At 45.2% G+C, this 17,339-nt stretch overlaps 1 protein-coding gene across 11 annotated transcripts in view; it reads left to right on the top strand.

Annotated features, from left to right (window-relative positions):
* Positions 1-17,339, top strand: part of LOC111838792 (pleckstrin homology-like domain family B member 2) — a 69,461-nt gene that overhangs the window by 46,124 nt on the left and 5,998 nt on the right. For 10 of the 11 annotated variants that reach the window (XM_072716511.1, XM_072716508.1, XM_072716510.1 and 7 more), the window contains 3 exons: positions 869-1,040; positions 1,506-1,593; positions 16,655-16,801. In XM_072716511.1, the coding sequence (XP_072572612.1) occupies positions 869-1,040; positions 1,506-1,593; positions 16,655-16,801 (407 nt within the window). The remainder of the gene's footprint in view (positions 1-868; positions 1,041-1,505; positions 1,594-16,654; positions 16,802-17,339) is intronic. The other variant, XM_072716519.1, reaches the window with a different exon arrangement.

Genomic DNA, 17,339 nt, shown 5'->3' with positions numbered 1-17,339 from the left:
GTCTTCTGCTGTTGTAGCCCATCCGCCTCAAGGTTGTGCGTGTTGTGGCTTCACAAATGCTTTGCTGCATACCTCGGTTGTAACGAGTGGTTATTTCAGTCAAAGTTGCTCTTCTATCAGCTTGAATCAGTCGGCCCATTCTCCTCTGACCTCTAGCATCAACAAGGCATTTTTGCCCACAGGACTGCCGCATACTGGATGTTTTTCCCTTTGCACACCATTCTTTGTAAACCCTAGAAATGGTTGTCCGTGAAAATCCCAGTAACTGAGCAGATTGTGAAATACTCAAACCGGCCCGTCTGGCACCAACAACCATGCCACGCTCAAAATTGGTTAAATCACCTTTCTTTCCCATTCTGACATTCAGTTTGGAGTTCAGGAGATTGTCTTGACCAGGACCACACCCCTAAATGCATTGAAGCAACTGCCATGTGATTAGTTGATTAGATAATTGCATTAATGAGAAATTGAACAGGTGTTCCTAATAATCCTTTAGGTGAGTGTATATATATGGCATTGACAAAACACCACCACTAGTGAATGTCTTTGTGAAAATATGCAGCAGTCACACTGTGTAATATGCTATTTAGCTGCATACTAATCAGCAACATGGCGAGTGCCATGAAAAGCAACTCCAAGGGAGGAAAGGGAAGACTTTCAGATATGCACAGAATCCATCCATGCTGCCAGTCGATAAGGCATTGCATAGACAGCTGAACTCTCAGGGTAGTGCATGTGCATTTTTTAATATTGTTTTATTCTTCTCTGCTCCCATTTTGTCACACTTTTTTTTTTTTCTGTCTGTAAAGGGCTAAAAGCATGCCACATACAGTATTTACTTGGTATATACTTGGTCATCTTTGCACAGGGTCAGCAAAAATGATCCCAGACAGTCAAGTGTCCAAGAATCTTGTCATCCCACCTGCGTGGGCTTCAAATCAGCATGGGAATCAGCATGGAAACAGACTCATAGCACAGAGTTATAATGACTGTGGGCTCATCACTTCTTGCAACAGTGCCAGCAGCTCCAGGACATCTAGGTCAGTGCAGGAATATCTCCTTCATTTAAAACTTTATTTTCAGTTTTAAAGATGGCTTTAAAATGTATTCTTTGGCTCAGTTTAGTATATGAATTGTGGAGTAACATTAGAGAATGTTTCCCTGTTGTCTTGTTACAAATGTGTCAGTGGCAGAAAGCCCAAGGTTGATGTGATAAGTATACAACTGGTTTTAATTATTTCTTGCAACTTCCATATTCCACAGAGGGCATAAAATGACAGAGATTTATACAGTATATATTAACTGTTCTGTGGACTATAGTCACTAAATAAAAATGTAAGATTTATTTTAATAATAATATATATTTAGAGTGCAAATTTACAGTAGACCAAAAAAGACAGATATTTATATTTATAACTACATGTATAGTCTTAGCCTGCAGGCACTTCTGGTGGGTGGCCCTTGTTGTGGTTGTGAGTCACATGATCAGACCACTTTCCCTGCAGTCCCTGTCTCGCTGTACCAGACCTGCTGGAGATGGAACGAAGGCTCAGGAAAGCTAAAGTCGAGAGGGAGCGCTTACTGAGGGACCGGGTGAGATCCCACTCTCGGAATCCAATGCTATGGTCACTGCTAAATATTTGCAAAATAATTATAAAATAAATAATTACTAAAAATGAATCACCACCCTATTGTGGTGGAGGGGTTTGTGTGCCTCTATGATCCTAGAAGCTATGATGTCAGGGCATATTGGTCCAGGCATAGCCCGAAAGGAGAACTTGGGTCTGCTCTCCTGTGGACCCACCATTTGCAGGATAGGCTGTAGGGGTTAGGTGCCATGTATATTGGGTGGCATTTGAAGACAGGGGCTTCAGTGGATAGATCATCGGCTATCAAATGTAGCTTTAGGCACATGGCATGTAACCTCTCTGGTGGGTAAGGAGCCTGAGCTGGTGCAGGAGGTAAAGAGATACCAACTACATATAGTCTGGCTCACCTCAACCTACTGTATGACTTGGACTCTGGATGAGACTCCTGGAGAGGGGCTGCATTCTTCCACTCTGGAATTGCCCTAGATGAGAGTTGCCAGGCAGGAGTGGGTCTACTTACTTATAGTCCCTGTGTTCGGTGCCTATGTTGAAGTTTGTCCTGGTGGATGATAGGGTCACCTCCCTTCGACTTCAATTTGGGGGACAGGCTCTGACTGTTGTCTGGGCTTATGCGTCAAAGACTAGCTCAGAGTATCTGGCCTTCTTGGACACCTTGGATGGGGTACTGGAAGGTACTGCCTCTGGGGACTCCATTGTTCCTCTGGGGGACCTTAACGCTCACGTGAGTAACAACAGTGAAACCTGAAAGGGTGTGATTTCAAGGAATGACCTACTCGATGTGAAACCAGGTGGTTTGAACATAAAGGTATTCATAAGTGCACCTAGCACCAGAGCACCCTTTGCCACAGTTCGATGATCGATTTTGTAATTGTATCTTCAGATTTGCGTCCGCATATTTTGGACACCCATGTGAAGAGTGGAGCTGAACTGTTTACTGTAACAATGAATTGCGAATCGGTTAAAAATCGATGTAAATGTATGACGATTTAAACTGGCTGATGTGGAAAATGAATCACTACTTTAGGAGTACTTCACAGCGTAAAACAGGTCTGATATCACATTTGATTTCACGACGTCAGTTCGACGTCAGATGTCACTGCGCATTTACGTCAACCTCGTTCGTCAGTTTTTGGTTTTGACTGAACACGAGATGGCGAGCGAATTTGTAATTGAGGACACACCACGGGGCGGCGCGGTGGCACAGTGGTTAGCTTGCCTCACAGCAAGAAGGTTTTGGTCCCGGGTCCTTTCTGTGTGGAGTTTGCATGCTCTCCCCGTGTTCACATCGGTTTTTGCCGGGGGCTCTGGTTTCCTCCCATGGTCCAGAAGCATGCAGGATAGGTTGATTGGTGAGTCTAAATTGGCCCTGTGAGTGTGTGCACCCTGTGGTGTGTTGGCAACTGCCCGGGGTTGGTTCCCACCTGCGCCCATTGTTCCCAAGATAGGCTCCGGTCCCCCCATGACCCCAGTTAGGATTAAGCAGTTTCAGAAAATGGATGAATGGACGCACTGCCTGATCATAGGTGGTGTTGCAGCATTTTAGCGTTCCGGTAATCACAAACGAAAATGGTGAGAAAACCACAGACAAGACAAAAATTGCGCGCGAACATTGTAAAAGACTGATAAGATACACAAATAGCACAACAAACATGCTTCAGCATGTCCACCGGCACCACAGTGAGCTCAATTCACCACCGCCAGAGCAAAGATTATTAAAAGGGCAAACCACGCTAAAAAACTGTGCATGCAAGCCTTAGATTATTTAATTGAAGATTTTTTTTTTATTTACTTTGATTTGGGATTTTAAAAACAGTATTTTATTCAATTTCAGTTGTACTGTTAAGAAGAGGACACGTTTTGCAGTTTAGAAAGATAAAGGAATATTTTTAATACATTTGTCTGCAGCTCATTCTGTTAAAAAATCATGAGAAAATCATACCGTGAACTAGGGGTTGCACCGACTAGTCGACTAGTCGACTGGTCGACCTTAATACTCTGTCATGACGCTTTTTGATTGAAGTCAACTAGTCGCGCTGCGTGGATCATGTGATTTTGACGTGAAAAACATGGCAGCCTTACACGACACGTCACACGTGCACCGATCAGGAACCTAGTGGGTCATTTCAGAAAAGCAGCGGCATATTAGCAAAAGCTACTTAGCTGTTCCAGCTACCAGCACCCCAAGCGAGAGAATCTTTTCACTCGCTGGGAATACAATTACGCGACAGCGTGCGAGCCTGCATCCAGCCCATGTCAACGCCCTCATTTTCTTGCACGCAAACCAGGATAAAAAAGTAAATTATGTGACTGAGCAGGACTCTGACAGTGAGTAGGCTTATAGCCTTTCTCGTTCGAGAGTTATGAAATCACTTCATATGAATTAGTGTTCTGTTCTGACGACGGTATGCATTACTTTTGCATAAACTATTTGTCGTTTTTATATTTTTAGTAAGTGCAGTGTTTATTGTGTTGACTGTGCATTTGTTGGCACTAAAATTAGCCAGTGCTGTTGCATTGTTTTTGCAATGTGTTATGAGCTGTCTAACAGCATTTGTATATTTTGTTCCTGTCAATAAATTACAAATTGTGGCATGTTGCAAAACTTTTGCATCGTTTTAATGATGACGTCACCAGCGACTAGTCGACGTCGACTGGACTTCAATCACATAAAAGTCGACTTTAAAAAATCTAAAGTCGTTCAACCACTACCGTGAACTCAGAATTGTGAATCGTATTGAATCGTGAGTTGAGTGTATTGTTACATCCCTACTGTTTACTGATCACCACCTGGTAGGCAGTTGGATCCAATGGTGGGGGAAGACGCCAGAAAGACCTGGTAGACCCAAATGCATAGCGAGGGTGTGTTGGAAGCATCTGGCAGAGGCCTCTGTCTGGGAGATCGTCAGCTCACACCTCTGGCAGAACTTCTACATCCCAAGTGAGTCAGGGAATATTGAGCCTGAATGGGCAATGTTCCGAGATTCCATTGCTGAGACAGCTGTGTGGAGCTGTGGCTGTAATGTTGTTGATGCCTGTCGCAGTGGCAATTCCCAAACCCGGTTGTGGACACCAGCAGTTAAGGGAGCTGTCAGGCTGAAGAAGGAGGCCTCCTGAGCTTGATTGTCTGGTAGGACTCGTGAATCAGCGGACAGGTACTGGGAGGCTAAGCTGCATGCAGTTGCTGAAGCAAAAACCTGAAAGGAATTTGATGAGGCCATGGAAAATGGCTTTCGGTCGACCACAAAAAGATTCTGACAAACAGTGAAGCGACTCAGTAGGGGGAAGCAAGGCTTTATCCATGCTGCAGGGATGGTGAACTGTTGACCTCAGGCAGTGGAAGTAGTATTTCCAGGACCTCCTGAAACCCACTGATATGCCTTCCTTGTAGGTAGTAGTGCTGACAGTGTCACACCCTGCTCCGTACGATCCCGATGTGTGCCACGCCCCCCTCATTACCTCGTGTTCAACCCTGATTGTGATCGCCTGTGTTCTATTAAGTCTAGCTTGTCTTGTGTATTTAGTCCTCGTCTGAGTCAGTCTTCCCCAGACTTGTCATTGCGTTGTTCATGTATTGTCCGTCGATGTCCGTACCTGTCCGTCCGCCTCCAAATAAACCCCGTTTCCCTGACTACCTGGCTGCTCTCGCCTGCTTCCCTTCTCGCCTCCCCACCGAACGTGACACAGACAGACTCAGAGGGGGACTTTACTCATTTCTAGGGCTCAGGTCACTGAAGTAGTCAAAAAATTCTTTGGTAGTAAGGCTCCAGGGGTGGATGAGATTCTCCCTGAGTTTCTGAAAGCTCTTTATGTTGTTGGGCTGTCTTGGCTGACACATCTCATAAAGATTGCATTGAGGTTGGAGACTGTGCCTTTGGTTTGGCTTTAAGAAGGAAGACTGGAGAATGTGTTCCAGCTTCAGGGGATCAAGCTCCTCAGCCTCCCTAATAATAATTATAGTAATAATAATAATAATTATTATTATAATTCACGCTCCTCATCCTTCCTGGAAAATCTTTGCCAAGGTACTGGAGAAGAGGGTCGAACCTGGTTGGTTGAACTTTGGATACAGTAGAAACCATGTGGATTCCGTCCTGGTCACAGAACACTGGACCAGCTCTTCACCCTCGCAAGGATACTGGACAGGTCATGGGAATTTGCCTAACCAAACTACATGTGTTTTGTGGACTTGGAAAAGGCATACGATTGTGTCCTTTGGGGGATTCTGTGGGGGTTGCTTCAGAAGTACAGGGTTGTAGGCCATCATGTCCCCATATTAACGGAGCAAAAGCTTGGTTCGCATTGCTTACAGTAAGTCAGACTCATCCCTGGTTGGTGTTGGACCCCACCATGGCTACTCTTTGTCACCTCCAAGTTTGAGGCCATGGTTTTCTACTGGAAAAGGGCCTTCTCTTGGCGGGGGAGGAGTTACTGCCTCAATAGAGTAGTTTAAGTATTTTGGGGTCTTTTTGATAAATGAGGGATGAAGGGAGTGGGAGATTGACAGGCAGATTGGTGCAGCATCAGCAGTAATGCGTTTACTGTACCATTCTGCCATGGCAAAAAGAGCTGAGCCGAAAGGCAAAGCAATCGATATACCGGTTGATCTACATTCCTATCCTCACCTATAGTCCTGATCTTTGGGTTGTGACTGAAAGAATGAGATATAAGTGGCAGAAATTAGTTTGCTTTGCAAGGTGTGTGGGCTCAGTCTAGTTCAGACATTTGTGAGGAGCACAAAATAGAGCCACTACTCCTCCGCATTGAAAAGAACCATTTGGAGTTTTTCAGGCATCTATCTAGGATTCCTCCTGGACGTCTCCCTGGGGAGGTGTTCAGGGCATGTCTAACCAGAAGGAGACCCAGGGCAGACCCAGGACATACTGGATAGACAGTTTATGGATAGATGGTAGGGATGGCACGGTTCATGAAAAAAAAAAGAACCGTTCGGTTCGCTTGTCTCAGTTCGGAGCATGCATGCGTCGCACAGTTCGACGGTTCATGACATGCGCAATGTAGCCTCGTGTCCCGTATGTGATGTCAGTGTGTTTCCCTTTCGCGGGAAAGAATAGGCTATATGCGCAGAGCGGTGTGACGTAGTTCCGGTAAAAGTTCAGCCAGCTAAGTAATTTCCGGTAGCCTTTCGTTTGCTGCGTTTAGCTTGCGTTTTCGGCGTTACCACCCTGTCTCTGAAGAAAACGTTGAAATTTCAGTCAACCGATAGCACAACATCTGAACACTGTTGTGCGCCTTTGTTGTGTGACTTTATTTAATGTGCGGTTAGGCACTTTGTTAAAGAAAATTAAGTTATCAGTGAGTGTCATGCCTCGATCGTCCGCTCTTTCCGCGTGCCACGCCCCCTCGTTAACCCTGTGTGGATTCCCCGTGTTTACCAGCTGTTCCTGATTGTTGTCAAATTTGTCATTACTCCATTGTATTTAGTCCGCGTTTCCGTTTCTCCAGTCCGGTCATTATATTGTGCGGAGGGGCCGCAGGCGAGAGGAAGGAGGGAGCAGGAGGGGACCACCCAGGGGCCAAGGGAACGGGACGAGGGAGTGACGGAGGGTACATGGAGGGAGCAGGAGGGAACACCGGTGCAGGCAGGCTGGAGGGGGAAGCCGCGGCAGGCGGAGGCGCAGCCGGAGCCGGCAAAGGTGCCGTCCGACGCTGAGCCGGAGCAGGGGGGCCCGTAGGCGGCCGACACGGAGCCGGAGGTGGGACCGAGGACCGGCACCGAGGATCCAGGGGGGGACCCGGCGGAGACCACTGACCCCGAGGTGCAGGACCCGCAGGCAACCACCGAGCCACAGCCAGGGGCCAAACGGGCGAGCCAGGGGCCAGGGCAGGCGGGACCCGGGCCCGACGCTTGTGTCCCCGTCCCTTACGGGACACTGACAGGCGGGGTCCTGGGGGGCGTTGGCCTTGCCGGGGTAAGGGCGAGGGAGTCAGGGCCTCTAATGAGGCAACAGGCGTGGCCGCAGGCGGGGCAGCTAGAGCCGCGGGTATACAATGGCAAGGCCGCCATTACTTGGCCAACAGGGGGCGCCGTGGCGGGCGCCTCCATCACGTGGTCAGCTGGCGGCGCCTCGGTGGGCGCCGTCATCACGTGACCCCCAGGGCGCGCCTCGGTGGGTGCCGCAGGCAGAGCGGTGTCCTCAGCTGCAGGCTGAGGTGAAGCCAGGACCTGGGGCAGGGCTGCAGCGTGCGCTACCACTTCCTGTCCAGTAGGGGGCGCCGCGGCGGGCGTCGCCATCACACGGCCAGCAGGGGGCGCAACCGCGGCCACCTCGGGCAGTTCAGGTGCCGGCAGGACAGGCGAGACAGGCAGATCAGGCACCGGCAGGACAGGCGAGACAGGCAGATCAGGCGCCGGCAGGACAGGCGAGACAGGCAGGTCAGAAGGGAGCGCCTCTGGCGTGCGGCCAGCAGGGGGCGCCCCGGCGTGCACCTCTGTCATGCGGCCAGCAGGGGGCGCCTCGGCGGGCACCTCAGGCGTGCGGCCATCAGGGGGCACCTCAGCGGGTGCCGCAGGCAGAGCGGTGTCCTCAGCTGCGGGCGGAGGCGAAGTCAGGCCCTCGGGCGGTGCTGTAGCGGGCACCCTCAGTTCCTGGCCAGCAGGGGGCGCCCCGGCGGGCGCCGCCGTCACGCGGCCATCAGGGGGCGCCGCAGCGGGCGCCACCATCACGCGGCCAGCAGGGGGCGCCACAGCGGGCGCCACCATCACGCGGCCAGCAGGGGGCGCCGCAGCGGGCGCCAGCATGGGGCGCAACCGCAGCCACCGCAGGCAGTGCCACAGGCAGAGCGGTGGCAGCTGCAGGGACTGCAGGCAGGACAGGCGGGTCAGGCAGGACCAGCAGGGCGGCGGGCAGGGCGGCGGCAGCCGCAGGAGGTGCCGCGGGCAGAGCGGCGACAGCAGCAGCAGGCGGTGCCGCGGGCAGAGCGGCGACAGCAGCAGCAGGCGGTGCCGCGGGTAGAGCAGCAGCAGCAGCAGCAGCAGCAGGCGGTGCCGCGGGTAGAGCAGCAGCAGCAGCAGCAGCAGCAGGCGGTGCCGCGGGCAGATCCGGAGCGGGTGTCAGGAGGGGAGCCGAGCGACTAGGCGCTGCCCCTTTAAGGGCTTTGGAGACCCGGGGAATAGAGTCTTGCCGCGTTCGGCGTTGCTTACGCCGGTTCCTTCTGGAGCTGGGGGGTTGAGCGGCCGAAGCCGCTTTAAGCTCACTAATGCGCTGTGGAAGACGCGTCTTTTGCGGGGCGGTGGAGGCTGGAGCTCTAGCCGTCTTGCCCAGGACGGAGAGGACGTTCGAAGGTGAGTCGGGGGGCGGCTCCCAGGAGGTATATCCCAGTGGGGACAACCAAACAGCTGCTCTCTCCCTCAGCCGACGAAGGTGTTCTTCCACCCTTACGTGGAGCTGTTTCTCCCCGAGAATGTCTCTCTTTTTCAAGAGCTGCCAACACTCCTTTACGAGCGGTCGTGCCTCTGGATCGTCGCGGAGTTCCAGCAGGTTGGTCCAGTGGATCACCTCTTCGTCGATCGAGAGGTCCGCCCCGACAGCGCTGAGCTTGGTTGAGAGACTTGTCATTCTGTCACGATAAGGAACGGGCGATCCGGGAAACAGGCGATTGAAGCCAGGAGTACGCACAAAACGGGGTTTATTTCTGGGTACGGGCAAGACGGAACAGCAGACATGACATTACAATGACAAGTCTGGGGAAGACTGACTCAGACGAGGACTAAATACAAAAGACGGGCTAGACATAACAGGACACAGATGATCACAATCAGGGCTGAACACGAGGTAACGAGGTGGGCGTGGCACACATCAGGAGCGGACAGAGCGGATCATGACAATACCCAACTGTAATAGCGATCAAAGCGATCTATTCTTTTAGCATTTATGTTAAGGCAAGACTTTTATTTTATTACTGTTCTGGGATTAATAATGTTTAATAATTTTAATAATGTGCTTTAAGTCAAGTCAAATTCAGTTTATGAATGATTACATGATATAACTTTTTTAATACTGTATCCTAAATTGTGGATAATTAAGCTATATATCATATGCTGAAGTACATTTCTGGAGTGTTAAAGATTAAAAGAAAAAATAACAAGAACCGTACAGAACCGAAAACCGTGACCCTAAAACCGTGATACAAACCAAACCGTGGGTTTTGTGAACCGTGCCACCCCTAATAGATGGATATCTAAAAATAATATGAACACATTTTAAACCATTAAGATCCATCCATCCATCCATTTACTTCCATTACCAGCCAATAACCAACAATACTTCAAAAAAGTATTTTTAAAGCAGTGGTTTTCAATCTTTTTTTGACAGCGCCCCAGTGCTGATATATTAGTTCTAACACACACACACAAACACACACAGACTTGCACAGTTAACAATTTGGTTCAATTCACAATATTGGGTTTACGATTTGACGCCCCATATTCTTGAAAACTGAAGGAAATTAAGAAAATTTAATTACCAAAAATTGCCACATTTATTTTTGCATTCTTTATCAACTTAAATGCTCCTTTTTTAAATAAAAAGAAAAAACTTTTATTTTCTTAACCAACAATAACTGTTTACAATAATTTGTAAAGGTTGGTATAAAATATAGTAACCTATTAACTAAAACATCCCTTTAATTGAAAATGAAAAAGTTTATTATAAATAGGCCTTTTCTTAATAATTTATGAACATTTGTAAAGGATGTAGTCAAGCTTAAACCAGACACCAATTTGACCGCTATCTGTGCTTACCATTCTGTAATGTGCTTTCTGCAGGTTGCATTAGTTGGTTGCTGGTAGAGGGACTGGTGAAGTTATTCCATCATCTGCTGTCTAAATAATGCAATTACAGCTTGGAAAAACTAATATTATGTAGCCTAATAGTAATGTGAGCTCTTTTGTGGTTCATTTTAATTTACAAAATTTTTACTGTCATTAATTTGTACCACAATTTTTCACGGCATGATATATTGTTATTTGCCTAACTCACTCTGACTTAAGATAAACTGCAACTCAATGGGAAGAATGTTTACATAGCTTGCTGTCATTTGCTACAGTTGCAAGAAAAAGTATGTGAACCCTTTGGGATTACGTGGAGTTTTGCATGAATTGGTCATAAAATGTGCTCTGATCTTCATCTAAGTCACAACAATAGAAAAACAGTCTGCTTAAAATAGTACTACACAAACATTATATGTTGTCATGTTTTTATTGAACACAACATGTAAACAATCACAGTGCAGGGTGGAAAAAGTATGTGAACCTTTGGACTTAATAACTGGTTGACCCTCCTTTGGCAGCAATAACAGCAGATCAGACCTGCACAACGATCTGGAGTAATTTTGGACCACTCCTTTTCAGAAAACTGTTTCAGTGTAGCAATATTCTTGGGATGTCTGGTGTGAATCGCTCTCTTAAGGTCATGCCACAGCATTTCAATCGGGTTGAGGTCAGGACTCTGACTGGGCCACTTCAGAAGGCGTATTTTGTTCTGTTGAAGCCATTCTTTTGTTAAATTACTTGTATGCTTTGGGTCATTGTCCTGTTGCATCACCCATCCTCTGCGGAGCTTCAGTTGGCGGACAGATGGTCTTACGTTTTCCTGCAAAATGTCTTGATAAACTCTGGAATTCATTTTTCCATCAATGACAACAATCTGTCCAGGCCCTGAGGCAGCAAAGCAGCCCCAAACCATGATACTCCCTCCGCCATGTTTTACAGTGGGGATGAGGTTTTGATGTTGGTGTGCTGTGCCTTTTTTTCTCCACACATAGTGTTGTGTGTTTTTTCCAAACAACTCAATTTTGGTTGCATCTGTCCACAGAATATTTTGCCAGTAGTGCTGTAGAACATCCAGGTGCTCTTTTGCAAACTTCAAACATGCTGCAATATTTTTTTTGGACAGCAAAAAACTTCCTCCATGGTGTCCTCCCATGTACTCCATTCTTGTTTAATGTTTTTCTTATTGTAGATGTGTCAACAAAAATGTTAGCATGTGCCAGAGATTTCTGTAAGTCTTTAGCTGACACTCTAGGATTCTTCTTCACCTCATTAAGGATTCTGCGCTGTGCTCTTGCAGTCATCTTTACAGGACGACCACGCCTAGGGAGAGTAGCAACAGTGCTGAACTTCCTCCATTTGTAGACAGTCTGTCTTACCGTGGACACATGAACATCAAGGCTTTTGGAGATACTTTTGTAACCCTTTCCAGCTTCATGCAAGTCAACAATTCTTGATCGTTGGTCTTCTGAGAGCTCTTTTCTGCGAGGCATGGTTCACATCAGGCTGTGCTTCTTGAAACCAGTAAACCCAAAACTGGTGTGTGTTCTTAAAGGGCAGGACAGCTTTCAGCAACACGTCCAATATAATCACACTGATTGGACTCAAGGTTGGCTGACTCCTGGCTCCAATTAGCTCTTGGAGAAGGCATTAGGCTAGGGGTTCACATACTTTTTCCACCTTGCACTGTGATTGTTTACATGTTGTGTTCAATAAAAACATGACAACATATAATGTTTGTGTAGTATTATTTTAAGCAGACTGTGTTTTTCTATTGTTGTGACTTAGATGAAGATCAGAGCACATTTTATGACCAATTCATGCAAAACTCCACGTAATCCCAAAGGGTTCACATACTTTTTCTTGCAACTGTAGGGTACATGCACAAACCATACAAAGGGCCATGCATCTCCATTGACAATAAATAAAGTGAAACCGTATTCCAGATATGCATTGTCATATTTTCTGTTTCTACTCATTTTAAGTATTGCTTTGCCATCACATTTTGTTTTAACACAACTAGCACCATGAAATTAGGTGCCTCTGTGTTTTACACATTTTATTTATTTAAAATGCTAATGTCATATCATGTGAACAGGAATGTGTGTTCACATTATTTTTGATATTTGTAAAGGTTGCAGTTTCAAAATATACTATATTGCCAAAAGTATTGGGATACCTGCCTTTACACAGACATGAACTTTAATGACATACCATTCTTAATATATAGGCTTTAATATACCCTTTGCACCTATAACAGCTTTGGCTCTTCTGGGATGGCTGTACACAAAGTTTAGGAGAATTTTTGACCATTCTTCCAGGAGAGCATTTGTGAGGTCAGGCACTGATGTTGGATGATAAGGCCTGGCTTGCAGTCTCCACTCTATTTCATCCCAAAGGTGTTCTGTTGGGTTGAGGTCAGGGCTCTGTGCAGGTCAGTCAAGTTCCTCCACACCAGACTCCCTCATTCATGCCCTTATGGACCTTGCTTTGTGCACTGGTGCGCAGTAATGTTGGAATAGGTAGGGACCTTCCCCAAACTGTTCCCACTAAGTTTGGAGCATGAAATTGTCCAAAATGGCTTTGAATGGTGCAGAATTAAGAGTTCCTTTTACTGGAACTAAGGGGCCAAGCTCAACCACTGAAAAACAACCTCACATCATAATCCCCTTTACACTAGGCACAATGCAGTCAGGCATGCTCTGGAGTCAAGTGGTGGCGTGCTTTAAACCACTTCATCCGACACTTTGCATTGCACTTGTTGATGTAAGGCTTGGAAGCAGCTGCTCGGCTATGGAAACCTATTCCATGAAGTTCTCTCCACACTGATCTTCAGCTAATCTGAAGGCCACACAAAGTTTGGAGGTCTGTAGCTATTGACTCTGCAGACAGTTGGAGACTTCTGCACACTGTTTGCCTCAGCATGCGCTGTCCCCGCTCTGTGATTTTACGTGGAGTTGCTGTTGTTTCCAATTGCTTCCACTTTGTTATAATACCACAAACAGTTGACCGTGGAAAATTTAGTAGCGAGGAAATTTCACAAATGACTTATTGCACAGGTGGCATCCTATCATGGTACCACACTTGAATTCACTGATCTCCAGAGCGACCCATTCTTTCGCAAATGTTTGTAGAAGCAGTCTACAGGCCTAGATGCTTGATTTGTATACGCCCGTTGCTATGGAATTCAATTATTTGGAGGTGTGTCCCAATACTTCTGCCAGTATAGTCTAGGTATGCCTCCACCTCAAGCCCCCACACAGTTCTGTTTTTGTTTTCTTGACCCGTACCCTCCTGCAATTTCTTAACAGTTTGAATACCTGTGTCTGCAAGTCTGTTATGATGTTCTCCAATATTTATCAATATAATATTAAAATTATGAATTTACTAAAGTAATTTGATGAAAATTATGTCTTCAACCAACACCCCCAATCTAATCTCACTGACTTCAGTGCTTTTTGAGAAGTCATTAGCCAGGAGATTCATATACTTTTCCTGATCTAGACTGAATGTTATCAGAATGTATTCAGTATTTACAAAAAGTAGTACAATTATTTCTTAGTACATTTTGCAGATTGGATTTGTTATTATGACTTATGTGATCAGATCAACACCATTTACAGAAAATCCTCTACATATGAACCTTCAAGATGCAAGATTCAAAAATGCGAACATGTCCAATAAATATAAAATTGTTTATATAATTGCAAAATTAAAAATTGTGCCAGAATTTCAAATTTTGTGGCAGCGCATAAGCTATTTCCTCTCTCTGATGCTTGACTGAGTCAAATGTGCATACATGCTCTTGATACAGTAACGTAGGCTCGCTTGCGAGCGGTAAGTGAGAGAAAACAATGGAGAAAAAAAGAACTCAATTGTTATTGTTTGTTAAAATGCACCTGAAATCAGTAACAAAAATAGATATTAACTTTTAAAATCATTTTCTTATGTAAATGTTTTCAATAGGAGTTGAGGAGAAGTAGGCTAGGTGTGCATATGTTGTGTAGGCTAGCTCAGCAAGGTCAGCTGATGGAAAAACAATGGAAATAAAAAATGATTCTCAGTGGCTTCTTGTTAAAATACACCATAAATCTAAAACAAAAAATACAAATATTAACGTTTAAAAGCATTTTCGAATGTACAAATAGTTGTACATAAGGGGTTCAGGGTTGGAGCATCATTAGCTGGATGCCTAGGCTGACTGTTGGACTTGCGTACTTTTGGCCTTGTGAACCCGCTCTCTGAACAGAACTGGGGGGTATTCCATGAAGCAGGATTAAGGGAAAGTCTGGCTTATTTCGTTAAGTCTGTCTTATTTAAGTGAGAGTTCTGTTCCATCAACGTGTCTTAAATGAATCCCCGCTGAGCTGCCATGGTAACTTGCACCTCCGAACAAGTCTGCTCGGGACCAGGCTAACTGTCTCGCTTAGTTTAGCGTTGTCTCAAAGAACGTCCGCCGTGTGGGAACAGATTCCCAAAAGATCGTTCCGTCGGACGACATTCTGCGATTTTACTATTCATGTCATGTAATCTGTTGAATTATATGTCATCTGACATTATATTTTACATTATCTGATTGATTTTTTTGTTAATTTGTAAGGTGTACCAAAATGACATGATTTTGTTTGAGTTGGCGGGATAATGAGTCTTGTATATACGTATATAAAAAAATGGAAGCTTGTAGTCAGTGCTGTGAGTAAAAGCAAGACGAGAAAGCAGAGAATAAAAACCATCTTTTCTGAAGTAAAGCTCTGCGTGATACTTTCATAATATGGAGAACAGAGCTGAGATTGCTACATAATCAATATAATAAAGCCTATAAAATCACGTCTTAGCATTCCAATTAATTCCAAAATACTTACAGTAAAATCCCGTTATAGTGGACTCGCTTATAACGGAATTTCGCTTATAATGGACAAACAATTTCGTCTCCAGGGCCGCTTTTAGATGTGGTTCTGTTCGGCTATAACGGACATGCAGTTCTGCCTACAAGGCGTGTGGCGTGCCGGTGATATCCAGCGCAGATACGTACGTAGTCGGGATTATTAATAGTCACGTATCTGGTTAGGTAAAGTTGGATTACTACATGTACAATATAATAATCTATACCACAAGTGTGTCTGCTGGGGTGTGGCATGAGTAAATGATGTCGTGTAGTTGTGTTCTGGGCATACAGCAACTCTGGATATAACGGACTGTTAATTGCCAGGTCCCTTGAAGTCCGTTATAACGGTATTTTACTGTAAAATAAAAGCGTACGCTTTTACAAAGGTCAAACATGAAATGCAATGACTGAAATTTAAAGAAAATCTGTTAAAATAATATGAACAGGAAGATATTTTTATATTTTGTTTAGTCACAGTCTACTTTGAAAGTTTATAAGTGAAAAGCAAAGACAAGATACGGTTATTTGTGCAGAACATTTCACACGGATGTGACTGAAAGTATTTTACGGAGATCAAATAATATTATACAATAACAATGACACGGGAACTCAACCCAGCTGGTTATGGGAATCGAACCAGCAACTTTCACGTTATAAGGCGACAGCATAAACCACTGTACTACCATGCCAAGCACTTACAACATATACGTAACTTGTACATTTAATCTGTCTGTAATGCATTGCCAAGCCAACACTCTGGCTATGTTTATGGCCACAGTATTGCCTTTTTTAACAATTACATCTTTGTGTTTTTCATACAGCTCCATCAGCAGCGTTTGTTCTGCAGCGGAAAGAAACGCCGATCTCGTTTTAAACACTTTCCGACTCATTTGGTCGATCTATCGTTCATCCATTCATTTGGGCTTCTTAAATATCACGGGTGTGCGCACTAAGTGAGACTATGCAAGTCTGCCTTGAATAAGCCTCGATTAGTTAAAACTGAACTGCGTTCGTGGAACGACAGGCTAAGTTTAGAGATAGAGCTAATTTGAGTCTCACTTTTTCGCGTAAGTCTGGCTTTATTTAGCTACTTTCATGGAATACCCCCCTGGTTCGTATCTTGGAGACTTACTGTATTATGATTGATTAAACCAATTAATTCTGAAGGGTTCACAAACTTTCTTTTGCAACTGTAAATGAATGGGTTATACCACAAGATGGAGCTGTACTGTATAAAAGTCATAAACAAACAAAGTCAGTTTCTTCAAAATGTTCTTCAGGAACAGCTATAAACAATCAACAACAGATACTGTAACTGTCTTTTGAGATATTCACATTAATATGGTTAATAAACATGGTTTGTGTCCATGATAGGAAGAGAAGAGGAAGACTACAGAGAAGGAGAGGAGACCCAGACCACCTGATTCTCAGTGCTCAGAGTCAGCTGAACAACACACGCTTTCGGCTGCTGATAGAGAACAATCACAGACAGCATACAGCCCATTTCGGGGAAGTCTAGAGGTACTGTCAAGCAATGGCTATTAATGACCACAGACAGTGTGCAGCCCATTCTGAGGAAGCAAGGTCAATTTGTTGATGGATACACTCTAATTAACAGTGGTGTGCAATTATCAAATAGCATTCAAATGTTGCTTCACTTCTATAAAGGGGCCCAGTGAGCGCCATGAACACACCCTGCCAACACCAGTCTGCCTGGTCTGGCACATGACATAAAGTCTGACACATGACATGAACACGATGCATGAACTCAGGTGGTTTTCTCCACACCCTTATCCACTTATCAGCTAATAATAGTATATGGGGAATCATCATACCAGGCCATGTTTTTGTTTGTGTAGATGCTGATTGGTTGCCATCCCTGTTGTGTCAGTATGCAATGAGTTGTGCATTCTTCTATGACTCTTTTAAAACTTTCATTACACTGAATAGCCAGTTAACTAATATCACCAGTTAAACCACAAAATTAATGTTTCTGCTGTTTTTAAACTTAAAAAAAAATCTTTTAATTCTTTTTCTTTGTCACCTCAAAGACACCTAC

Source organism: Paramormyrops kingsleyae, chromosome 9, assembly GCF_048594095.1.
Source record: "Paramormyrops kingsleyae isolate MSU_618 chromosome 9, PKINGS_0.4, whole genome shotgun sequence".
Classification (NCBI taxonomy): Eukaryota; Metazoa; Chordata; class Actinopteri; order Osteoglossiformes; family Mormyridae; genus Paramormyrops; species Paramormyrops kingsleyae.
The sequence above is the reverse complement of the archived record's forward strand: the minus strand, read 5'-3'. Positions and strand labels throughout refer to the sequence as shown.